The 26,680-nt window shown below is 34.8% G+C and overlaps 5 protein-coding genes across 11 annotated transcripts; 3 read left to right on the forward strand and 2 right to left on the reverse strand.

Moving 5' to 3' along the window:
• Positions 1 to 5,040, forward strand: LOC106133545 (beta-1,3-glucan-binding protein). Its single transcript, XM_013333320.2, has 8 exons — positions 1 to 115; positions 819 to 1,017; positions 2,270 to 2,424; positions 2,708 to 2,871; positions 3,231 to 3,482; positions 3,639 to 3,787; positions 4,567 to 4,668; positions 4,834 to 5,040. The coding sequence occupies exons 2-8, from the start codon at positions 823 to 825 to the stop codon at positions 4,948 to 4,950; spliced, it is 1,134 nt and encodes a 377-aa protein (XP_013188774.1). The 5' UTR covers positions 1 to 115; positions 819 to 822; the 3' UTR covers positions 4,951 to 5,040.
• Positions 5,032 to 8,481, reverse strand: LOC106133042 (rab-like protein 3). Of its 2 annotated transcripts, none has more exons than XM_013332647.2 (5): positions 8,339 to 8,481; positions 7,030 to 7,239; positions 6,446 to 6,593; positions 5,634 to 5,688; positions 5,032 to 5,293 (listed from the first exon to the last, which is right to left on the reverse strand). In XM_013332647.2, exons 1-5 carry the CDS (start codon positions 8,382 to 8,384, stop codon positions 5,150 to 5,152), a joined length of 603 nt encoding a protein of 200 aa, XP_013188101.1. In that variant the 5' UTR covers positions 8,385 to 8,481; the 3' UTR covers positions 5,032 to 5,149. The 2 variants fall into 2 exon arrangements, with proteins under 2 accessions (XP_013188101.1, XP_013188093.1); XM_013332639.2 differs by having other exon boundaries at positions 6,446 to 6,728.
• On the forward strand, positions 8,183 to 20,777 carry LOC106133035 (general transcription factor IIE subunit 1). The gene is made up of 9 exons (XM_013332629.2): positions 8,183 to 8,404; positions 12,791 to 12,940; positions 15,888 to 16,004; positions 16,084 to 16,262; positions 16,824 to 17,050; positions 17,916 to 18,114; positions 18,688 to 18,823; positions 19,541 to 19,648; positions 20,078 to 20,777. Exons 2-9 carry the CDS (start codon positions 12,817 to 12,819, stop codon positions 20,251 to 20,253), a joined length of 1,266 nt encoding a protein of 421 aa, XP_013188083.1. The 5' UTR covers positions 8,183 to 8,404; positions 12,791 to 12,816; the 3' UTR covers positions 20,254 to 20,777.
• On the forward strand, positions 8,671 to 12,464 carry LOC106132974 (tyrosine-protein kinase transmembrane receptor Ror2). The gene has a single exon (XM_013332557.2). It carries the CDS (start codon positions 8,884 to 8,886, stop codon positions 10,801 to 10,803), a length of 1,920 nt encoding a protein of 639 aa, XP_013188011.2. The 5' UTR covers positions 8,671 to 8,883; the 3' UTR covers positions 10,804 to 12,464.
• Positions 20,772 to 26,663, reverse strand: LOC106133005 (putative ATPase N2B). Of its 6 annotated transcripts, none has more exons than XM_060944915.1 (9): positions 26,524 to 26,663; positions 25,395 to 25,484; positions 23,817 to 24,055; positions 23,549 to 23,740; positions 23,083 to 23,324; positions 22,653 to 22,827; positions 22,427 to 22,576; positions 22,225 to 22,335; positions 20,772 to 21,481 (listed from the first exon to the last, which is right to left on the reverse strand). In XM_060944915.1, exons 3-9 carry the CDS (start codon positions 24,015 to 24,017, stop codon positions 21,356 to 21,358), a joined length of 1,197 nt encoding a protein of 398 aa, XP_060800898.1. In that variant the 5' UTR covers positions 24,018 to 24,055; positions 25,395 to 25,484; positions 26,524 to 26,663; the 3' UTR covers positions 20,772 to 21,355. The 6 variants fall into 6 exon arrangements, with proteins under 6 accessions (XP_060800898.1, XP_060800897.1, XP_013188057.1 ...); XM_060944914.1 differs by having other exon boundaries at positions 23,817 to 24,061; XM_013332603.2 differs by lacking the exon at positions 25,395 to 25,484.
• Positions 26,664 to 26,680: the final 17 nt, after the last annotated feature.

Raw genomic sequence — 26,680 nt, forward strand, 5'->3', positions numbered from 1 at the left:
CCAGATAGTGAAATCTAAGAGATTGATTCATATCAAATAATTTGTGTTATCAAAACGCAAACTGATTTATACAAAAATATATTTTCATATCAGTACAATTTCCGACGTGATCCAGGTAAGAAGATTTCATTTTCTATGCCTATATTTATTTACTGATTTTATTTACTTGATACTTTTACCTTTATGTTAGTTTGAAACAATTTAAGTTGAACTCTTATTTTAGCGTTGAACATTGTAACATACATACATACTCGTATACCTATTCAAGTCTATATCCCTTGCGCGGAAGCCAGAGCCAACTGTCTTGAAAATGTCACATTGAGCTGTAAGGATCAGGATTATTTTGTACCAATGTATAACACATTAGTGACAATTTGAGTTCACACGAGCGGAGCCACGGTCAAAAGCTAATTACATAAAAGTATAGGTACTTCCCAGTAGATGGTTGGCGCCCAAAATTTGAAATGTTAATTTACTGATAGTGATAGCGCATCAACAACATAACTTTCGCAAAATTACGCATTTGATTAGTCAACAATTAAATAACCAAGTCTTTTTTTATTTTATAACCGGCTTTTTGAGAATATATCAATCTTCAGGCTTTTTCCGCTTTTACCATAAGTAAGGTAAGTAAGTTTATGTAAATATTCTTTTGGACTATTAATCTGCTTACCGCCATTATTAAGTCACAGAACGTAATAGGATTCAGTCCTGAATAAATCTATTGTAATTAATCTAATAATTTTACAATCATAAAATTTCACTTAAAAATGTACAAATGATGTTTTATCGAGTAAGTACCTACATAATATTTTCAGTGCAATGTTGACTTTGGCGACTTTGCTGGGTGTGGCGGCGTTGGCCTCGCTGGGTACTGCCTGCACTCCCACTGCGACCACAGTAAGCGGCACCCACGCGCCTGCTATAGTCTGCTCTGGAGACTTGATCTTCTCTGATGATTTTAATGAGTTCGATCTGGAGAAATGGCAACACGAGAACACACTAGCTGGTGGTGGTGTAAGTATCTTTTCGCCAACATATCCGATGTTCTAAAATAATCTTTTCCAGAGGCATCGCTCCCCAAAAAATCTCCAAAGTAATATAAGGAAAGTAGTCTAGGTTTACTACAATTTACTTAAAAATAATATAATTTTTGAGCTGCTAAGTATCTAACTAAGTAAATTGTTAATTATCGTTACCAAAATGAAACAGGAATGTGCAGTTTTATAGTATCGTAAACAGAGCTGTGTCTGCACATTAAATAAGTATTTTTCGAAAAAAATTGTTTTATGCATAATTTGTATGGTACTGAAATTGAAAAATTTTAGAATTTTCGCCTATTTGTCGGTTTTATCTGTTTGCGATGGAATCAAAAACGGTTTGAATTTCGTCAATATACAGCCAAAAAATCCGATTTTCGTCAATATACAGCCAAAAAATTCTCGCATGTGTATGTGTATTTAGGTATGAAATTATTTAACTTCTACGTTTTGCCACTTTACTGTTGTCAAATTTGTCGATTCGTCTAAAAACCTGACTTGCCCAATCATGGTCAATGTGGCCAGGATGTAACGAGGACGAAGCCAGGAGGATGATAATGGGTGACTATTGCCAATTTACAACATAAAATCTCTACTATCCTTACGAATCTCTTGTCTATCAGTCTGTTACCGATTTTATAAAATTAAGTACCAATAAGGATAGAGTTAAACGTGAGGATGAACATTTGGACATAATTTTAATTGCCATAAAGAAAACAAGAGGACGAAGTCGCGGGCAAACACTAGTAAGCCAATAAGACTCAACGTGCTGAGAGTATTTAAGTCTACAGGGTTTTATTTTTTAAATAAATAAAAATTATTTAGCCTTTATATTTTTATTAAATTTATTGCTTATCAAAATTAGAATTAAGATTGTATAAAACAGATATACTGATGACTGCATTTGATTATCGTCGTCGTAATCGTCAAATTGTTGATTTATCGGCACAATTGGATGAAAAAAGTTAAGCTCTATCGGTTACTTAGCGAAGTTTTCAAGAAAAAAAGAAAAAAATAAAATTATATCTAAATGAGGAAATCTATGTAGTCCCTACTTATCTTACACAGAAATCCTCCTTGCAAATAAATATTTTGTCTTATATTTTACAGCACGTTGAAAATTTCGTTTCACACATACTGTGATAATATAGTAAATTACACATACCATTAAGTTATCAAAATGATCCTCAATTAGTAATCCTTAAAACGAAGAATATTTTTTTTTACAGAACTGGGAATTCCAGTACTACAGCAACAACCGCACAAACTCATTCGCTCATAGCGGGCTATTATTTATTAGACCGTCACTGACGTCCGACCAATTTGGAGTTCCGTTCCTCAGCAGTGGACACCTGAACATAGAAGGGGGTGCGCCAGCCGATAGGTACCTACTTCATTAATTTTGTTACTGGCCATTTTATACATGTAGTTCTTAGATACCTTAATTTGGATTGAGCCATTGTACTTTTTCACCTTTATTATTTACGAGAACACCCGCAGATAATTACAGTACCTTATTAATTTCCATGACGCTTAAGTATTTCCAAAGATTATCCCCACAAAAAACAAACAATCAAAGTTATAAATCTTACCTATACTTATAAATTTTTAGCCTCAAGTGATTTATTTACATTCTCATAACGTCTTCAATTGTTTTATAAATTTAGATGTACGAATCCACAATGGTGGGGTTGCGAGCGTTCTGGCTCCCCTTCAAACATCCTCAACCCTGTCAAGAGTGCAAGAATCCGAACTGTCAACTCCTTCAGTTTCCGCTACGGACGCATCGAGGTCCGCGCAAAGATGCCTACTGGCGACTGGCTGTGGCCAGGTAACACACTACAACTTATTTATGGGATTAAATTAACCGACATCCTTAAGGTATCAGATACAATGCCGTTTTGTCGGTACTGTATATATAGATTTTTTTAACCGACTTCATTTTCACTAAGTACCTCTCGTTTAATAACATCCATGGAAAAGAGAAGAAGTGGTGCTTTTCTTTTTTTTATTGGTGTCGGGAACCACATGGCACTACAATACAAAACATACTCACAAAACTTTTAAACTTAAACATGACTGAGGGTTGTACGAGTAAAACCGCGGACACCGTAGGTACTACTTCTATGGAGTTTACAAGCTGCTCGCAAAAATGATAGTTAAATATTGACTTTTAAAATTTTATTCCAGCTATCTGGTTGATGCCAGCTCACAACGTGTACGGAACCTGGCCGTCGTCCGGCGAAATCGACCTCGTGGAATCACGCGGCAACCGCAACATGTTCATCAACGGAGTCCACATCGGTGTCCAAGAGGCTGGCTCCACTCTCCATTACGGACCATACCCTGAATGGAACGGCTGGGAAAGAGCACATTGGATCAGAAGACAGATTCCAGGATGGAACGAAGGTTTCCATCGCTATCAATTAGAATGGACACCAGGTAAAATAATTTTCTACGCGCAAAATCGCGAGCGCAATCTAGTAAGACTAAGTATACTGCAGACTGATTCGGCAATTGGGGTAGGGTAGGATGATGATATCCATAATACAAGTAGTTTTCATTTAAATATCTCACAACTTATTTTCTTGTCCTTAGATTTCATCAGATTCAGTATTGATGACGTCGAACTCGGACGGGCTACCCCTGGAAACGGCGGTTTCTGGGAGTATGGAGGTTTCAACAGCAACCCTAATGTCCTTAACCCATGGAGATATGGAAGCAAGATGGCGCCCTTTGACCAAAAGGTAATGATGTGAAATACTAATTCATTAGAATGTGCCCAAAATAACAAGTCTACCTATCACTTGCTGTAGCGCATTAACGAGTGTATACTTATAAATCAACAAGGACTTTCAAGGTGCCGTGTAGTTCCCGGCACCAATACAAAAAAGAATAGGACCACTCCATCTCTTTCCCATGGATGTCGTAAAAGGCGACTAAGGGACAGGCTTACAAACTTAGGATTCTTTTTTAGGCGATGGGCTAGCAACCTGTCACTATTGGAATCTCAATTCTATTATTAAGCCAAATAGCTGAACGTGGCCATTCAATCTTTTCAAGACTGTTGGCTCTGTCTACCCCGCAAGGGATATAGACGTGACCATATGTATGTATGTATGTATGTAGGACTTTCAAATAGGTGTGTGGCTAAATCTCAACGCCACAAGTCGCAAAAACAAAATCACGCGACGCTATCAATCAAAATTTGTTAAGAGACTAAATCGCGCAAGCAAAGATTTTACTGATTGGAGTATATATACAACCTCCGACACAACACCTAGCCTAGCGGAAGATCTTCCTTTTGATTTCGGTTGAGCAAAATCATCCCTCCCACTACAGGTGCATAGATAATTTGAGTAAAATAGTCGCGATATCTATTCTTATCTATTATCTATCATTAGATTAATGAATACGTTAGCTTGTTAATATCACTTTCCGAATCCACAAAATACTTTATTACTTATCCATTAAAAATATATTTTATCATGTCATGTGAATATTCAATAAAAGTTTCTAATTCTAGTTCTATATCATCATGAACGTAGCGGTTGGCGGTACCAACGGCTTCTTCCCAGACGGTGTTTTCAACCCTACTCCTAAACCTTGGTCAAACAATTCGCCTCAGGTAAGTTTATAAATGTCTTGACTAGGTTCTGCAAAAATGCAGTGGAAAACACACGATATCAAAGTCGTAGCATAAAATGTCGCTTAATTAATGAGGCTACTGCACGAGAGTATGTTCTGGTACTCGAGTAACAATATCATGACCCGAATTTATTTAATTCAACAGGCAGCGACGGACTTCTGGAATGGGCAAGGAAGCTGGCTTCCAACATGGAATTTGAACGTCAACGATGGCCAAGATGCTTCGCTTCAAGTGGACTACGTTAGAGTGTGGGCCCTTTAAAAGAACTCTATGGACAAATAAAACATTACGTATCTAATCTGACTTTCAAAGTACCTAAGACCTTTAATAAATAAAATATAAGATACTTAACTTTTCGAATTTTATTGCATAAAAGTGGTTTTCATCAGGTACATAACATACTTATTTAGTTTCCTCAGAGAAATTCCAAACATCAGTACTTTTACAACAACATAACATTTTAATCCATATGGTAAAATCTTGGACTCATATATTGCGGAGGCCTGTTGGTGGACAAAGGGGTAGAAGTTGACATCATGTACGTAGGTATTCGCCTTTTGTCAGGAAACGGACTGATCCTAGAGTAATATCGCCTTTCAATAACCTGAAACACAAGATTTTTTTTAAACTAGCTGTGCAAATTGCACGTCTGTCAATAGAATAAAATTAAATAGATATAAAATAGAATTCCAAATCTATATAAAATTCAAAATACATGCAGATAGTCACGTCTATTATATCCCTTGCGGGGTAGACAGAGCCAACAGTCTTGAAGAGACTGAAAGGCCAACAGTCTTGAAGAGACTGAAAGGCCACATAACTACAGCTGTATGATATTGAGATTTAAATAGCGACAGAAATTTAAATAGCGAAGAAAGATATGGAGTGGTACTATTCTAAAGTGCCGGGAACCACACGGCAAGTTTAAAAATATCATGACATACCTTATCAAAAAATCTCGTCAGTTTCACAGAGTTGGTCGTACCTGGTGCAAGTGATCTAAAGGAACAAGTAATATAAATGTTTGTATAATAAGATAAATACCTTCTCTTCAGACAGACTCAACATTCTGTATCACAGATAGGAAATAAGTGTTAAGACTCGAAGAGAAATGATGTTGTTCAAAAAGCGAAAATTTTAGGTTATGGCTTGGGACTAGTTGACTGACACTGACTGGAGAAATACTAGTTAAAACACCTCAATAATTTTTCACTTTCAAATGTATGGCTATCAAAACTTTCCATTCATATAATTACGTCTATATCCCTCGCGAGGTAGACAGAGCCGGCAGTCTTGAAAGACTGATAGGTCACGTTCAGCTGTATGGCGCAATAATGGAATTGAGATTCAAACAGTGACAGGTTTCTAGCCCATCGCCCACAATAAGAATCTCAAGTTTAATAGCCTATCCTTAGTCGCCTTTTACGACATCCATGGGAAAGAGTTGGAGTTGTCCTATTCTTTAATGTCGGGAATAACACGGCACACACTAAATCCACCATAAAATATATTTATCGTGAAATACCTACTTAGAAAGTAAAGAAAACCCCATTGGGATAAGTCCGCCATTGTCCATATTCTTCTAATTCCAATGATTCTATTTTTATTACATTTGTTTTTATGTGCAATTAAGAGTTTACAAACAAACAAACTTAGTGTTGGTTGAATTAAGTTATAGACTGTTATTTTACATACTTTTATACTTTATTAATGATCTAGTCTGTATCTTTACATTGATATAGGAATCAAAAATTACCTGGCTTGATGGCAGTTTACAAATATTTCATCAGCGCCACACTGCTCCGCAATGCTGCTTGCTAGTCGCCTGTACTGATTCTTCCTTTGTTTCTCTTCAGCCAAATCAAACTTTGTGCCAATGACTAGTATTGGTATTTGAGTAGAACCTAAAAACTGTTCGGGATCAACATCTACGTGCTGAAGTGTGGCATTGGAACTGTCCTGATTCAAAATCTCTGATAGCCATTTCTGCAAATTTATCTGGCTTTTCCTATTTGTTAAATCATGAACTAGGATAATTCCTGAAAACATAATATCAGATTTCGATATAGTAAAATAAATTCTTAGGGGACACATAATATATACTCACATCTCTTAAGAATAAATATTTAAATAAGTGCCAATTTATAAATGCTCAGTCATTTAAGGTTAGTGTGTATAATCGCCAAAATCACAAAAAGCTTCGACGAAACTAAACCTTTAGAAAGAGAACCTACAATAGTGCGCTATGGACCTCGACAACGAAGCCAGAGGTAGAAAACACAACTTGGGAAACATAAATAAGGCAAAAAGATTACCTACGTATTTGAACTAGGTATTTACCATGAGTAGGCTGATAGAAGACATCTCTAGTATTCCTATGACCATTAGAACCACCCACGTCCCAAAGTTCCACGAAAAAGGTGTTCTGCGCCTGAGTTCCTTCCTTGTACTTGTGTAATTTTACTTCGACAGAACATCCAACAGTCCAACCGGGAGAAATCAGTGGCTTATTGTGTGCTACCAAATAAGTAAGAGACGTTTTTCCCACCCCTAAAATCAAATCAAATATTATAACTATTTCCACTGTATTTGCAATCATTAGCCAAGGGAGAAAATCATAATGAAGCAAAAAAATGCATTCTCATTCAATTGAAAAACCTTAAGGGATAAAAATCTTTCGCTAGTGAAAATTTTTATCTAATATATCTATATTAATATAATCTATATTAATATATATTTACTTTTGCATTTATATTAATATTATAAATGCAAAAGTAAGTTTATTTGTATATAAATTTCAAAGAAATCGTAAGAGTTTTTTCGAAAGCACGAGAACAAATATTACTCGTTTAATAGTATAGGATGGTTTTTCTGACGTCCACCGAGCACCGCTCGGTCACCCAGGTACTATTAAATTAAGAGTCTGGCGATGAAGCCAATACGGTACTTTCCATCCCGGTTAAAACTTTAACTCCTGTGGAAGAATATGAGCTCGGTTATAAGCCAGTACATATTCTTATCTATGGGTATAAACTAGTACATATTATTTTAAATGCTATTTTTGCAACTTCTCTGTACATACCCTAGAGCAGTGATTCCCAAAGTGGTCTATATCGACCCCTAGGGGTCTATGACAACCAGCAAGGAGATTACGTCAGCGAAAAAAAATTTGGAGGTCCATGAAATGAAAATGAGGGTCCACCATAGTGGAAATCAACACATACACTGATAGTACCTATTTACTTACATCGTACTATCTTATAATATCATAACATGTACATTATTTATAAAAGTACCTATTAAGTAAAAAATGTTTTATATATGTTTATAAAATTGGGTAAGTTGAAGGTTACAGGAAATCAACATCAGGTAAGTAGGGGGTCTACCCAACACGGAAAAAAAAATAGCAAGGGGTCTACGTCACAAAAAAGTTTGGGGAACTCTGCCCTAAAGTATAGACTACTTTAAACATGCCGCCAAATACCTATCATTTTCGTTTTGTAATGTTGCCAATCCACTAGCAAGTGTCATGGCGGCGGTCTTGTTGGCATACATTAGGTTATACGGTGATTTATTATCTATTATGGCTAGATACGCTAAACAGTGATCATTATTAAAGTGAAAATATATAATAATTTTTATTAATTACCAGAATCGCCAAGAACAACTACTTTCACTTTCTCAATTGCAGCCATTTCTGAAATACAACAACACGGTAAGTCTATTTTGATTTTTATTAAAATATTGCCAACATTATGAAACCAATTATCAATGTTGCCATTGTCCAGTGTTTGTTATTTAGGAATTAAAATCTTACGAAGATATTGATATTTAAAAACTGCGGTTTTCTATTATTAATACATGAACAGATACGAATATGCTATCGCTAGAAAAATAATATAATTAGAATCCAACAAGCACGTGTAGGTAGAAAGAAAGAAAAATCTTTATAACTAACAACGTAACCGACAACGGAACGTAACCAAAACGAACGAGACGTTTTGACAGCCAGCTTTGCACAATGGCTAGCTACTCTGCTTGCACTTTAATTTTCTACAAAGTAAAATCAATAATAAATAATGCGTCCGCCATTGTATAGATTTTCGGTACTGTGTATTTATATCATATTATTCACAGAATAAAATGCAACGATTTAACCAAATATACATCGAATTATGGTAGTAATCCTTTAAAATGTACAGCAAAAGCATATTATTTTTTGTGTTTCTACTTGTAAAATCAGTGTATCTTTACTGTGCTACATACAATGGACAAATATGTAGAAGTTATACCATCGGTTTAGTGTGGTACAATAGCACCGGTGGACTAGAAAATGAAAAAATTACGGCAGGATTATGGAAAGAAATGATTTCTACTCTAAAAGAACCTTGCAGGAGTAGAGCAGAAAAGTTACTATGTGCTTATGCATTCCCAAAGTGCGTCCATAGAGATGGCACTGGTAATATACCTTTGCCACTATGCTTTGAAGATTGTATGGCTGTTAAAATGCAATTCTGTTACAATGATTGGGTGGTAATTGAAGAACAGAAACGACGTGGAGTGTTTTTTGAGTCACGCGGACATTTTCGGTTTCCGGAATGTGAAGAACTTCCCAAATTTTCTGGAAAAGGGTCTCACGCTACATGTAATAATGCAGGCATAACTGATATGGACTACAGCCAAAGAACAACAGATTGTTACAGAGGTAATGGTCGCTTTTACCAAGGGACCAAGAATGTAACAGAAACCGGACTCAGTTGTCAGCCATGGGAGTCACAGTTTCCTCATCAACACACAAGACCTCCACTTGTATTTCCAGAAATACAAAACTCCACAAATTATTGTAGAAATGCGGGAGGTGAAGAAAAAAAACCTTGGTGCTATACCATGGATGCTAATGTCAGATGGGAGCACTGTGACATACCTTTATGTGCCAACTCCAGTGAAGAATTTGATGATATAAATGGACCAAATATAGTTATGGAAAATTATTTTACTCCTACATTTGTTTTGATTTTGTCGCTAGGAGGGCTTGGATGTATTTTATGTATAGCATCAGTTGCATTACTGTGTCATTACTTTCTTAAAAATCATTATTCAAAATGCAACATGTCAAATCGAAGAAATTTACAGAACACAGACATTGATTTAGATAAATTACCAAGCAATATGGCTTACCATACAACAGGAGCACAACTAAATCCCAAATTAGAGAAATTAGAATTTCCCAGGAATAATATAATTTACATCAGAGACTTAGGCCAGGGAGCTTTTGGAAGAGTTTTTCAGGCGAAAGCACCTGGGTTAGTACCTGAAGAAGAATTTACACTAGTTGCTGTTAAAATGCTAAAAGATGAAGCTTCTCATGACTTACAGTTAGATTTTGAAAGAGAAGCTTGTTTGCTTGCTGATTTTGACCATCCTAATATTGTGAAACTGTTAGGTGTATGTGCTATTGGAAGACCTATGTGCTTACTATTTGAATTTATGGGCAAAGGAGATTTAAATGAATATCTGAGAGCTTGCAGTACAGCTACAAATTTTCCACCTGCAGTTGAAAATAGGGAAGATCTAAGACTGCTAGCTTCTCCATTAAGTCACTTAGATTTGTTGCACATTGCAAGGCAGATAGCCTCTGGAATGGTTTACCTTTCTGACAGGAAATTTGTTCATAGGGATTTGGCTACAAGGAACTGCCTAATAAATGATGACATGGTTGTAAAAATTGCTGATTTTGGGTTATCTCATAAAATTTATTTGCAAGATTATTATAAAGGTGATGAGCATGATGCCATCCCAGTGAGATGGATGCCTTTAGAAAGTATTCTGTACAATAAATATACTTTAGAATCCGATGTGTGGGCATATGGTGTATGTCTTTGGGAAATATTTTCATTTGCCCTGCAGCCATATTTTGGTATGACTCATGAAGAAGTTGTTAGATTTTTAAAAGATGGGAATGTTCTTGCTTGCCCTGATAATACGCCCAGATGTGTTTATGATTTGATGAAACAATGTTGGAACCATCACCCTAGTGATCGCCCAAATTTTAGATTTATTTATCAAACATTGGATAATATACAAATAATTCTGGAAAGAACTCATACTGAATAATTTTGTGTACAATAGTTTATAGGTGAACTAAAAATATCTGAAGTTTTCAATGATAATGCTCTGGCCAAATGAGTATTTGGGATACTTTCTACCTGATTTCTAATGACATTTTATAATAACATGCAGCTGTTTAAATTATCTAAAACAGTAATTTTTTATTAAAAATTTTTTTGTTATGAACAGAAAAAAAATGGCACCTAAAATCTGACAAAACAATCCCCCATAAAGCCAGACTAAAATTTAATTTAATAGCACCCCTATGTCAACTACTATGAATATCTTGCCCTTATATTTGTTATTATGAAGCATATTAATGTATTGTTAAAAAATTCGGCAAGAAGTATTTAGTCTTAATTTTATATGATTAGTTTGTGACAAAATAAAAGTTGTCCATGTTTTTATCTAGGTGTGAGCAAGTAGATTATTATTTATTGTATACATTCAAGTGTAATCATTGTCAATTTTATTGTAAGTAAAATGATGTGACTTTCTTTGAGTTTTAGGGTTTTCATCCTGATGGATATTATTAGTCATAGAAATAAGGTGTTATCTACCTTATCTGATCCATTGGTTGAATATGATTGTTTAAGAATGTAAGTGTACTTATGCTTAGATTTATTAATTATACAAAATAACTCCTACCTACCATCATGTTTATTTTTTTTTATTAAAAAAATATAATAAGAATTATCATTCTAGATTTACATGTCATAGCAACAAAATTTTTGTTTATCAACAACTGTAAGTTTGAATTAACACAAGAATTTGGTTTTATGCATAAGCTATTCCTTGCAAGCTATTGATGACTTTACTTACAAACGTCTTTAGTAGACCCCAGCTTGCTTTGAACTTAAAGCTGCTACAAGATTACAACTTTAATAAGTTTAAATGTACCTAATTTGAATTACTGGAAATCATTTTATAATATTTGTTTTCTGTCCATGTTTAATGTGATTTAGACAAGTTATACTGTTTATTACGCTCATGTGTTATAAGACTGATTTTCGTTACTGTATAAGTTCACTTATGGTAAAATGTTTTAAGCACACTTTTTTAGAAGTATTTTATCTATTAATGTATGTAAATGGGAGTACACGCGAACATGCCGTTTTTTTTTCCTGACGTTTTGACTATTATATCATTAAACGCGAAAGTTGAAAAGTATTTAGCCTTTTTTATTATGCCATAAAAAGACGTATGTAGTCTTACTTATGATTCCTTACTGGGTAGGTACCACAAAGCAAGGAAGTCACACACCCACCCGGTCTGAGCTGACCTTGCCAAATACCATTTGTCCAAGTTATACAAGACCTATGTTTGTCGTGAAAAAATGCTGCTGAACAAGTTTGATATTTAGGTATTTATGTTAAATACAGCAAAGTTTGCTTTTAAAACCTAAGGGTCGGCCGCAAGCCTGGTCTGTTGTCTGGCGGAAACTGAGTGTTTTACAGTAGAATAAGATATTGCCAAAACTGTTTGTACAAAAATAAATTATACTATTTTTTGTATTAACGGCAAATTATTAACAAAAATCAATTGGGATTGCAATTTTGATATTGTCTTAGTGTCTATACTGACATCATGTACTGTATAATTAATTTATTTAAACGCATTGTTTTACCATTAAAAATATGTTGATTTAATTAAACATTTTATATTAATGAAGTGTTTTCAATTCTGCTCTAATCCTATAAAAGCATCACACCATAGGCGATTCATTAGCTATGTTTTAACACAGCCTGTACAGCAAATAAAAGAACGAACGAAGAATAAGGAGTCCTTTTCGTATTATAAAACACCTGCAGATAATGTACGATGATGATTATATTTTTAACGATAAAATATTTTTTTATGATCTGTTCAGTACTTTCGAAGATTGGCCCTTGTATGCAAACACAATCAAAATAAGAAACTTTACCTCTTTATTATATTAGTAAACCTACCTAGATCGAATAAATTAATTCATACTATCCCAATGGCTCCATAGATACTCCTGCTACAGAAGTACCAACAATGACTGAAGAGCGACTCGTCACCGAGGTGCCTAGCAGCCTGAAGCAACTGGCCCGACTCGTGGTACGAGGCTTCTATACGATCGAAGATGCCCTCATTGTAGACATGCTGGTCAGAAACCCCTGTAAGTTCATCTTGTATGTGAAATATAAATAACTAGCTTTTGCCCGCGGCTTCGCCCGCGCAAATGTATTTATATTATAAGGATACGCCATAAAATTTCACCCATTTTTTTATCCCGTATCGTGCGGGGCTGTTTTATGTTTATATTTGGTTTAAATTCATATGGCTTCTCCCGTCTTGTCCCGTCTCTTCTCGTTCTGTTCCGTCCCGTCCCAACCTGTTGTGTCCCGTCCTGCCCCGTCCAGGCCTATCCTGTCCCATCCCATCCTATTTAGTGCCATCCTGCTTTCCGCAACTGATACGTATTTTTTACTAACCAATATTTAAGACTTCTCGCACTTCGACACCTATCACTATCAAAAATATCAAATCTAATCAACAAATCAAAAATTAACTGAAATAGAGAGTAAAATAAGTTAAATAAGTCAAGTTAAAAGTTAATGAATCAAACGAATAATAATTTCAAATAAAATATTTTTAGTGTGTAATATGTAGTTTCGCGTATGTCCGCTAGGGGCGCTGCTAAAATTACACGATAAATTAAAATATTTTACGCTACCTAGCTAAATGACGGTAACGAAACCATAGCGCGATCTATCTCAATGCCAACGCCATCTATCGAGCATCGAGACAACTCGTGATAGTTAATAGAAAATAAAATTCGGGTGTTTTATTTATGCATACCGATTACGCCGAGATTTGTGGACCGATTTACGTGATTCTTTTTTTGTTCGGTAGAGTATACTTTCAAGTTGGTCCCGTTGTTACCTAGTCAGGATCTGATGATGGTATTCCAGGGAAATCAAGGGTAAACCTCAAATTCACAGGCAATTACGTTTTTGACAATTTCATAGATCTGTTTAAGTATTTGCGTCTGATAGTCATCATCCCATGTGAATGAGCTGATGATGGAAGGTACAACTCCTCAACGGTTAGGAGTTGAAAGAAAATTCTTACGAAGTTATACGTACATGTGAGGCTATTAGGTTGACCTGATAATAAAAAGTAAATCTCATTAACGTTAAGAATTTAGGTGAAAATGGATGCGGACAAATTTCGTAGCTGTTTGTATGGGTAGTGTTAACACAAAATAGGGATTTAAAGGCGTGATGTTATTAATGTTATGCATGTATGTACATAATTATGTATGTTATTATGTATGTTAAAGAGACGACTGAAAGTTGTCATACAAAGTCTTTTTTTTTAAGGATGGGAAATCATCAAATGACCTCTCCCGCTCTGGGTGAACGGAAGGGAGTGTCAGACTTTTACTGACTAAAACCCACCTCGTTCCTTCAGTTGCCCTTTGCGTTCCGGGGCCACGGTATCTCGTTAGAACTTTCCCGCAGCCTCGGCTCAGTTTATCCCGTTTCCCCCCCTTGGGGGTTGACATTTCAAAAATCCCGTCTTAGTGCTCACTTATGTTACTAAAGGAACCTCTGTTCAAAATCTCAGACTCCTATACCGAGCGGTTTCGGCTGTGCGTTAATAAATCAGTCACCCAATCGCACCCCCTAAATCACGATTGGAGGGTAGTTTGAAAAAACTTATAATGTCAAACATATTTACTTGCCTATGTACGTGTTCATGCCAAGTTTCAAGTTTATAAACCCAAGGAATAAGATTTTTCATAGAAACGTTTTTACCCCTTTTCCCCCCCTTGGGGGTTGAATTTCCAAAAATCCTTTCTTAGTGCTCCCCTACATATCCCAAGGAACCTACATTCCAAATTTCAGCTGTCTACGACCAGTAGTTTCGACTGTGCGTTGTCTGTCAGTCAGTCACTCAGTAACGGAAGAGTTTTATATATATAGATAAAGAACACCTTTCACCAGCGTAGATCTAAGAACGTCAGAATTTTGGGAAATCCTCTCTTAGTGAACTCTTAGCCAACATTATGGAACCAACATGCCAAATTTTAAGTCTCTAGTCCAGTGACTTGGGCAATGCGATTAGATACCTATATAATATACTGTCAGTCCTAATAATATCTTCTTACTTAATCTGTACATCATTACTAGATACATATTATAAAACGTCTGTCTATCTGTTCGCGATAAATTCGAAAAGTGCTGGACGAAAGTTTTCAATAACAGTATAATATTGTATAATAACTGGTAATATATAACAATTTCAGTTCAAAAATTCAGAAAAAAAAAGTTTCCTCGAGACCTTCCCTCAAAAACGCTGTCAAATCAATGTATAGTGGGATTATACCTATTTAATAGATCTTCTAAACAGACCGCGATGGTATATGTCTATCTTCCAAGGATAACTAACTAACACACAATTAAATGATGGGATTTTTACGAACCTAATTTTAACAACAACAACAGTTTAGTCCTTTTTCAATTAAATACGTTAATATAATAACCTATATATGAAATTTGCCTTTTACACTATATGAAATAAATTATAACTAATGAGCTACATATCGCAAATTAAAAATTATCCCGCACCGCACCTTCCTGCCCTCTGCTGGACGCGCAACGCACGTAAGTAGTTGAATTGAGAGTAATTTTTTTTTTTTAGAAGGTAGATAAAGACTGATAAGAGTTATGCATGCGTTAAAGAAATTATCATGTTCTGTATACTAATTTTTTTTCGTAGGTTGCTTTTTATTTTGTATTTGGTAGATATGTAAATAATTAAATAGGTAGGTATGTCAGTCTCGATTCAATGTTTGAGCCACACAGCTGAACGTGGCCTTTCAGTCTTTCTTAGACTGTTGGTTCTGTCTACCCCGCAAGGAGAGAGTGTATGTCAGTAAAGTTATATTTACTTACATTTAGATTATTACCTACAATACCCAATGGCGGCGTAAACTGCTTGTTAAAGTTTTATTCCGGACAGGTGGTAACGCCCTATAAAACACTAATTTCAAAATAAATTTCAGACGATGTCACCTAGAAATACATAGGTACATATATTTCTTTTCTTTTTCCTAGGTATGAAAGAAGATGATATTTGCGAACTGCTGAAATTCGAAAGAAAAATGTTACGAGCCAGAATATCAACCCTAAAAAACGACAAATTCATCCAAGTGAGACTTAAAATGGAGACAGGTCTGTAGCTTTTTGGTTTTTAATGATAAAAAAAACTGCGACAACCTAATATATTTATAATCTGAATGATTGATTCCAGGACCAGATGGTAAAGCCCAGAAAGTCAACTATTACTTTATAAACTACAAAACGTTTGTGAATGTGGTGAAATATAAACTGGACCTAATGCGCAAACGAATGGAGACAGAAGAACGAGATGCCACCAGTCGCGCCAGTTTCAAATGCCCCGGCTGTGGAAAGACATTCACTGATCTTGAGGTATTTTAGTATGTATAATCGAAACCCCGATAGTTCTTTAAGAAATATATTTCATGTACTGACCTCTCTACAGATTTATTATAAGTACCTACTGACAATAATGAATCTTATGATTATTAATAATAAGTCATCCTGATGGCGATAGTGATGGTTAGGTTCTCGTCTCTGGAGAGGTGATCGAGGTGCGCCTATGACCGCACGTTTTTACACGAAGGGACACTCGTCTGACCTCCGCAACCTTTGCAGGGGAACCTAACCTATATAATACCTAACGCTTTAGACTGGTAGGTAACTTAGTTTTAAGTAAGTATTCAACTTCAACCAATGTTATGAAACCAACAAATATGATTATTATTGACGTTCGAACTGCATGTTCTAATAATTAACAATAATTTTGAATTAAATTAGGTCCTGGTCTATCACATCCAATTTTATGAATTTGAATCTTGGTTTTGCACGTTGTTTTCTCTCGCATGAGGTTTCATTACTCCTGCATCCTGATATGGTGCATATGATAAAAAGTGCCTTTGTTTTCTTTTCTTTACTATGGACTTATTTTAGGCAGATCAACTCTACGACATGATGACACAAGAGTTTCGATGTACATTTTGTAGCCAAGTTGTAGAGGAGGACCAATCGGCACTTCCGAAAAAGGACTGTAGGTTATTGATGGCAAAGTTCAACGAACAATTGGAGCCGCTATATATCCTGCTGCGGGAGGTGGAGGGAATCAAACTGGCTCCTGAAATATTGGAGCCGGAGCCTGTAGACATCAACACTATTAGAGGGTAAGATGCACCTTCATGGTTACGCGCGCATACACACACAAACACGCACGCACGTAGGTACCTATGCACTCATATCTCCCCTCATCGTTAGTACACTTATACACAAACTCATTCATACTAACTATTAATAAGTATTATTTTTTCTATGTTATTCCTTAAATTTGGTACTTATTTAATGAGATGGCTATTGATGAGCGTGTTCTACACTTAATAAAAGGTTACTTGTAGAACAAGTAAAATTGGACCAACATTGTTAAGGAAATAAACAAGATATTCTTTTTAGATTAGTACTAGGAGGACTTAGTTTGTTTTTTTTTTTTTTGGTCTTTATTGCACAATATACAACTTCTATCGTTAAAAAGGCGGACTTTGCAACTTTGCAAACTTACTTAGTACCTAAGCGGCAATAAGCGCGGTTGTGGGAATACCTACTTCTACTGGATTCTTGTAGGTAGTAAGTAATGGGTTATAGCCACCTGTCACTATTTGAATCTCAATTCCATCCCTAGACCGTAAAGCTGAACGAAGGCCACGTTCAGCTCCACGTTCAGTCTTTACGGGACTGTCTCTGTCTACACCGTAAAGGATAATGGCGTAATTATATGTGGGTATGTATAATTGTATGGATACTACCCTACTCCTCTGGAATTAACTTCCTGGTAGAACCGCTTATACATATTTCCACTAAGTATACCAGCATACTTCTGCTTCATCTACATTCAAATCGTTTCGTGTAAGCTCTTCGGTTTATTATAAGGTACACTTCATCTGACCAAAACAGTTCTCAGTTTCTTCCTCAGTTTTGATAAACGGTACGTTCGTCTAGCACCCTTTCAACTTCACTCAAGTTGTGGTTTCTTCACAGATTAACATCAAAACAGCCTTTGGCGCGGCCGCCGGGCGAACAGTGGTCCGGCGAAGCGACCAGAAACCAGGGTCTCGCCGTCGAAGAGACGAGAGTGGATGTTACAATCGGCGAGTCTGACAACGCTAACGATGCTGCGGCGCAGCGCAAAGAGAGGCCCGTCTGGATGGTGGAGAGTACCATTGTCAGCAATGATCAGGTATGAAAGCTTATCGGAATGAAATTTAGGATGGGACATACATAGGTACTACACCAATATTATGATGCGAAAGTCTATTCACGCTGTCACGGCTAAACTAATGGACCGATTTTGATGAAAATTTGTGTGCATATAATAAATTATCCAGGTTCAAGCTACTTTTTGCTGTATATTCTTTCAGAAACGGGCCATATGGACGTTTGCGTGAGCAGAGTTGTGGTTAAAAGTTTAGTTTATAACACTAAAATAAGTATCAATCACAGACTTCACCTTTAGTTAAACAGTAATTTCTTACTCATGATGTCGATTCAAAAAAGAATTTAGAGAACTAAATTTTACCTAATGTGATTTCCCATTAAGCCAAATAGTTGAACGTGGCCTATCAGTCTTCAAGCCTGTTGGCTCTGTCTACCTCGCAAGGAATATAGATGTAAGATGTGTATGTATGTGATTTACCAAAGAAAAAAGTACTTACCTAGGTACATTCAGCTTCTAACATGGCGCGACTAACTTTTTAAGGTATCTATGAACTTTTGTGAGAAACATATAAAACCTTTTTTTTTTTAATTTAAGGGTGACAGTGTCCATTCAACAGACGCCACGCTTGAGAAAGCAGCCAGCAACGCAAGCAATGCCAAAGCGGGCTCCGGGAAAGAAAAGAATGACGACATTATGTCTGTCCTACTGGCACACGAGAAGCAAAACACTGGTAAGCTACATGAGGTTCCACGTAATCTACCATACCTATTACAAACTACATCCTAACTAATATTATAAATGCGAAAGTATTTTTTTTTGTTTGTTTGTTTGTTGTCTCTTCGCGCGTTATCTACTGAACCAATCTTCTTGAAACAAAGTCGCTATTTTAGTCTGTTTGTCTGTATGCTTTCATAAATCTTTAAAATTACGCAACGGATTTTTATGCGGTTTTTTGTAACAGGTAGAGTGATTCAAGAGGAAGGTTTTTGTGTATAATTTTTTCCGAATTTTGCACCCGTGCGAAGCCGGGGCGGGTCGCTAGTATATAATAATTAAGAGCCTAGATAACATAGCCCACATAAGGTACCTTTCATCTTGGTGAAAACTGTAGTTCCCATTCATCAAAAATTCCTCATGCGTCATTTTACAGCTAATTCCATTCAAAAATAGAACTGAACATATTGCAATTAAACATACAATCCTCAAATATAAAACTCTTAAGTAAAATAAGTTTTATATTTGACGATTGTGTGGCTTATTGTAATCAGTTAAGATCCAATCTTGAACGCACTTTTTTGCGGCGGGATTGTGACTCGCGAATCTATATATATACTACGTCGATTTATGACTACGATTTTCTAGTAAGTTTTCTATATTTATAGTTGTCCTTTAAAAGGCTAGGTATATCTAAATCATAAGGCTACTAACATATTGACGTTTGTTTCAGGTAATGCTACAGCTAACGCTTTGAAGGGATTAGAACAAGACAGTTCGGATTCTAGTGACAATGAATCCAAAGACCCTTTCAAACTCAAAGACGAATTGGCCGCAGTCGGTATGTATCAGATAAGGCGCCTTGTGTACTTTAGCCTAAGTATATCTAGCCGTGCTCTTATTTTGTTAATTGTGATAAATATTTATTTATAGGTATCAATGTTCAGATGACATACAATTGCGAAATCTTTAAAAAATAATCTGTTCAGTTAATTCTCAAAAGGAAAAGGTCCAACCTATTGATAATCCCCTGACGTTTTTATTATTATAATCAACCCTCATTTCCTTAGGAATAGGCAGACATAATTTTTTCACTTGCCAGGATTCTTTAATACGAACTTATTTTCCTTTAGGTATGCACATTAAATCTTTTTTCATTCTAAAATAATTCTTACAATACGGTGGTACATCGAGTTGTTTAAGAAAAATGTCATGTGCAATGATATTAAAACAAATTTTATAGAGTACCTATCTTCATTTGACATTACAGCTGAAATGGAAAGCGAAGATTCAGACACAGACGACAACGCTCCGACAGTGCTGGTGAACGGCAAAGCTGTTCCGCTGACAAGCGTGGACGACGATCTCATCGCTCAGATGACCCCGACCGAGAAGGAAACTTACATCCAGGTGTACCAGGAGTACTACAGCCACATGTATGACTAGCCAACTAGCAAGTAAGATCAAAACGTAATTTTAAGAGGAATAAACAATCTGTTGAAAAATTGTTTTTCAGTTTTGTTCCCTCATATTCATATTTTTAATTTGAAAGAGTAACTAACCCAGAAAACAAAATAGTTTTAAATTATAAGCAGTTTTAGACTAATGCAGTTGTCATAATGATCGTCAAAACAGCCTCACATTATTGTTTGACATAGGTACTATTCATATTTTTAATTTGAAAGAGTAACTAACCCAGAAAACAAAATAGTTTTAAATTATAAGCAGTTTTAGACTAATGCAGTTGTCATAATGATCGTCAAAACAGCCTCACATTATTGTTTGACATAGGTACCTATATTAAAAGTGATTGTAATTATTATTAATGCAATTAGTATTTAAAATACATACAAACTTGAGCTACTTATAAAAAGAAAAGAATTTCAAGGTTATTTCAGTAATAAGCAAAATTTTCTGCCGGTGTTTTATTAAATTCAGGTCAGCAAATAGGAAAAACAATATAGTAACAAAATATATTTTATTATGTCATTAAAAAAACATTGGTAACTAACAAACACATTTCAGTACGAGCTAAGCAGATACGTAGCTCATAAAAAAAATATTACAAATATAACGTATGAAGTATATATAAATATTTTAAAAAATGAAGCAATTGAAATGTCGACATAATAACAACATAACTACATATAGAACAAGGAACTAAACAAATTAAGAGAAAAGCTAATCATTATATTACCTAATGATAATTTTTTCTAAGACTTTATAGCGAAAATTTGATTTGAATGAGAACGATTTAATTACACTAGTGAAATGATGTTGCCAAAAAATTCTAAAGAAGACCAAGATAAAGATGAATTGAGAGATTCATCATATTTTACTCATAATCGCCTATGGTAGTGAGATAAAATAAGACTGCCTGTATTTTGAACAAATTATGTGCAACACTTTTGTACAGTTTCTACATAAAGTATAAGTACATAATGGTGTGTTTTATTTACTCTACCATTATAAAAATAAATTAATTTGTCAAATTATTTAAAGGAATAATAAATAAAATACTGACTTCAGCTAGTTACATTATCATGATCTAACCAAGATGTTTGCCCCACTTCTCCCAGTAGTCATCTGTCTGCATTTCCATAATTCTGGAAAGGCAACGGTCACAAGCAAACATTTCTTCTTCTCCCGTAAAAATAGCAGCTTTTGCGTCTTCCTGTAGATAAATGCAATAACATAGTATCATTACATACCTTCATAAATTACGCCTTTCCAGGAGGGATAGGCAGTTATATATATCTGCATACCTCTTTGGCTTCATCCACATTAATAACTCTCGTTATACAAGCTTTGGGTTACCTAACCTTTTGCCAGAACGATTATTATTTATTTAAAAGTATAAGAAACTGTCTGTGCCCGCGATTTCGTCCGCGTGGAATAATTATTATGGGGATGCCCATTGAAGCCCTCAAGGTTGAATAATTATCCTCGTTTTTTTTTTCACATTTTCCATTATTTCTTTGCTCCTTATAGTTGCAGCGTGATGTTATATAGCCTAAAGCCTTACTTGAAAAATGGTATATTCGACGCAAAAAGAATTTTCAATTCGGACCAGTAGTTCCTGAGATTAGCGCGTTTAAACAAACAAACAAACTCTTCAGTTTTATATTAGTATAGATGTACCAAGCGATAGTATTAGACTCTGAAGTTATATTCGCATGGCGGTTGAATTGTAAATTTGAATATAATAAATAAATAAAGAAATAAAAATAGAAAACGTCGTGATTTAGTGTTGAGTTGGTATTGTTTTGCTAAAATACAGTTCACTATAAAAAAGTAAATTTTATTGAAACTACAGTTACCTCAATATAATAATATATTATGTACCCTAGAACTGACTTTTATACAGGCTGATGAGTTAAGTTTTATCTTTTACCTATTTGAATAATCATAACTTACTGAATCTTTAGTTATTTTCAAATCATCCATCAAAGCCCGATCTGCATCTTCTACTTGCTTGTCATCAATTTTAAATAGTTGCTTGGGTTCACAATCTGCTGCAATGACTACCTAGAAAATAAGTGCACATAAACAGAATGCACTTTAACATTATTATAATTATTTATAGTGTACTAATTTATTGCCCATTGTTTATGCTTACCCTTACTCTGTTGTCATATAATGTATCAATCATAGTAATGAAGCGCCTTAACTGAGACCTATGTCTTGTTATAGATAGTTGACTAATATTCCGAATAAAAACAGTGTGGAACGTTTTAGAGATAATAAGATAATCACTAGCACCAAGAGGCTGAAAACGAAAATAAAATATAAATAAAAATAAATTATATCATATGTGCATAAAAGTTACCATAAACACAACTTACACGATCACATAATTCATCAAATGTAGAATCTAATACTCTGCCACAGGATTTGGCAAACTTGACATTTCTTCCTAAAATATTAATAACCCTAGGCCTGACTGTGTCATTTTCTTTTGAAATTAAAAATTTAAATAAATTATCTACAGCATTATTCTCAGGTGTTAGCTCACTGTTTCTGAAAAAAAAATGGTTAAAATAAATTCTTTTTTTTTATATTGGGTATACCTAATAACTATTGACTAAAAGGTTTTAATATTTCATGGCACTGTGAAGAGTAATACTGATAAGGTGAAAGTATTAGCTGAAGAATGTTTTCTGTGAAATAGATGATAGGCCATAGACTTTGCTGGCTTCTTAACATGAGAATAAAGTTAAAAACCTCCAATGGGATCTTATAGAAGGACAAAAAATTTATATGTATAATACTCACAAAAAATATTTACTATATTTGCTACCAGTGCCTCGTAATCTATAGTCAATGCCAGAATCTAGCTGAATGACACTACAGTGTGACTTCAAAACTGGTATGAATGGCAAGAAATTAGATCTTTGTAAACCATTCTTGTATAAGTCATCAGGCTTCCTATTACTTGTAGCTATCACAACACATCCATTGTCAAACAACTGAGTAAACAGACGCTTCAATATCATCGCATCCCCAATATCAGTTACCTAAAATAATATGTCAGGTAAAAAAATACAATTAATATTATTGAATGTATAAATGATTTCAGTAGAAAAATTATATGAAAGCAAAATTATGAAACTAAAGAAAGCATTTTTTGGCATATTTTTCTTTTTAACAAAATTTTTCTTTGTAAATAAATAAGGCTTTAAAGATGATTGGTTAATAATGATTGTTCTCTAAAGTTCAATTCTATGTTAAATGGACTTACTTGAAATTCATCAAAACAAATAAGCCATGACTCTTGAGTTATATCAGCTGCCACTGGAGGGATGGGATCAAAAGGCTTTCCTTCATCTCTGAATGAACTAGCACCTTTTCCAGACTTAATCTTAAGTTCATGAATCCGGGCATGAATATTCAACATGAATGAATTAAAATGAACCCTCAATTTTTCTTTTATCTGCAAATTCAATAGTTATTTAATATTTTGTCAAAATATGCAATTAATCGATATTGAAATTTTACAGATAATTTACCGGTAGTGATTCATAAAATAAATCCATTAACATAGTCTTTCCTCCTCCAACACTTCCAAAAATGTAAAGACCTTTAGGAGCTACTATCTTTAGAGGTTCACTCTTTCTAAAAAAACTAAAAAATGACTTTCCTGTGGGAGCCAGTACTTCAGGCCTCTGATAAGCTGTGACCTCTTCATACACATCTTGCAGATGTCGCATCACTTTTTCTTGGTATTCATCTTTACTTAAAGTTCCATCTGAAACTTTTTGTGAGTAAACATGCCATGGTCCTCCATTGTGTAATGGTTTGTTATGAACTTGGGAAGAATATAATTTGATGCAGTTATAACCAAATATCCAGTTAGGATTATTTAACGAGGAGATACTAAATATTGTTTTCCGACTGATCATTTTGCTCTTTGTCACCTGACTGTATCGTTCAAGGAAAATATCATTATATAACCTTCAAATTTATATCACGTCAGACCATCAGAGCAATCATTTATCTTAATAACAGCCTTTTTTTGCTCACAAGAATGGTAATAATAATAATAAATAATTAGTTTTAATCATGTGTAAAATACAAATAAAATTAATTCTCAATACTGTACAGAGTATGCATTGTTGTAATTGTGATAGTGAGTGTCATTAAATGACATTGAGTGACAGGAAAGCATTTTCCTGCGTTCTTGCTACTCATTCTCAATACATACGTACTAGCATTCAAGAGGTGTTTATTATATTAGGCAAAGAACATTTAATATTAGCGAGCGGAATTAAAATTACTACTATGATTTTTTATTAATGTATTCGTATATATTTAAATAACAGCTTCCATTAATTTCCCACCGCATCAAAATCGGTTCAGCAAAGCGAGATATAATCGTGGTCAAACTGAGAACGATTTCGCAACCAACGCTGGACGAAATTCTTACATATATATGGTGACGTCCATGTCCCTTGCGGGGTAGACAGATCAAAGTAGAGAGAGGGGTAGAGATTCAAATAGTGATGGGTTGCCAACCCATCGCCTAAAAAAGAATCCCAAGTTTGTAAGCCTATCCCTTAGTCGCCTTTTACGACATCATTGTATTGGTGCCGGGAACCACACGGCACTTTATTAAATGTGAAAAGCTAAGCAAAGCAAAGCTTACATCATTCGTAACGTATTCTTAAAATAAGTCTAATTATATTGTATTTCTTTAAAATTATAAACTTACCGCTACAATCGTAAAACAATATTTTTTTTTTAATTATAATTTATATTTAATTAAATATTAAAGTTAGCAATTTACTTTAACTATGGGTCAAAGACTAAATACGTAGGCGTGTAATACCTACCTATTATAAAAATATCATAGTATTAAAAAATATGAGCGGTCCCGGTAATTATCCCAACTAATAGGTATTATAAATACAAAAGTAAGTTTATTTGTTAACTCTTCAAGGATTATCTTCTGTATTACTTAATCTTCTCGAAATATCAAGTATATAGGTATAATTAGGAGTCTGGTGATGGACATAGACGGGTACCTTTTATCTCGGTCAAAACTATAGGTAGTTCCCGTGGGATTTGAAATAAACCTGTATACTTACTTTTCTAAGCGGCGCTAATTTTGTCGCTTTTTGTAGGTTGCGTTTAATTCTTTGCTTTTTATAGATAGCGCTAAATTCACACAGGTGAAGCTGCGAGTGAAAGCTAGTAATATATAATTTAATAATATTATAAATGCAAAAGTTTGTAAGGATTAGTTCGAATTAGGAAGTTCATTATTTTGAATACTAGGTAACCGATGCTCTTACGGTGAGGTAAAACATCGTGAGGAAACCTACATATTCCGGCAACTGTATGTATAATAACTATGATCGACCGAATATGGTTCAGGTTTACCTACAAAGGTTACGAAGGTCAGGTCGCGTAAAAACCTAACTCACCCAACCCAAGATCCATGGTCAAAGGCATACCCCGGGCTCCTCTCCAGAGTGGTGAGGATATAATTAGGACTAAAGCCAAGCGCAAGAAGAAGAAGAAAGTTTATAAGGAGTGTGGATGTATGTTTGTTACTCAATCAATATATAATACAAAATCTACTGGGCGTTTTTGACGAAATTTGGTACTTGGAATAACATATAGGATATACTATTTATCCCGATATTCCCACGGGAGCGAAGACCCGGGGCGCAGCTAGTTCTAAATAATTTTAAATTTTTAAAATGGACTTTTTCTTTTTATTTTCTATGAATGTAAAACATTAATGCTAAGCATATTATGGCGTCAAAATCTATACTAATATTATAAAGCTGAAGAGTTTGTTTGTTTGAACGCGCTAATCTCAGGAACTACTGGTTCGAATTGAAAAAATATTTTTGTGTTGAATAGACAATTTATCGAGGAAGGCTGTAAGCTAACAACATCACGCTGAAACTATTAGGAGCGAGGAAATAATGGAGAATGTGAAAAAAATCGGGGAAAGTTATTCATCATTGAGGGCTTCAATTATGCCCAAAATAACTATTCCACGCGGTCGTAGCCGCGGGCACACCTAGTCTATACTGAAATTTCAGGTAAGTACCTACATAAGTAGGTAGGTACCTGATTGAAAAATTTACAATAACTTGTTTCTACCTGATTTGTATTGTGTTAAGGCCTTATCATCATCCCTATTGATGGGCAAGCAGACAGTCATTAAAACTATAAAAATATGGAAAGAAAAATAATACTTACGAGAATTAGAGCGCCGCCAAGTTATCTATTTTTGATGCGGCACAGCTCGTGAAGCAGAAAAAAATATTTACCACAAACTTCATTGATGCAGTAGGTTAGCTTATCTGCACCACCTTAACCACACGTAGATAAGTACGTAATTTGGCAAATGAGGACG

This window comes from Amyelois transitella, chromosome 7, assembly GCF_032362555.1.
Source record: "Amyelois transitella isolate CPQ chromosome 7, ilAmyTran1.1, whole genome shotgun sequence".
NCBI classification, from domain to species: domain Eukaryota; kingdom Metazoa; phylum Arthropoda; class Insecta; order Lepidoptera; family Pyralidae; genus Amyelois; species Amyelois transitella.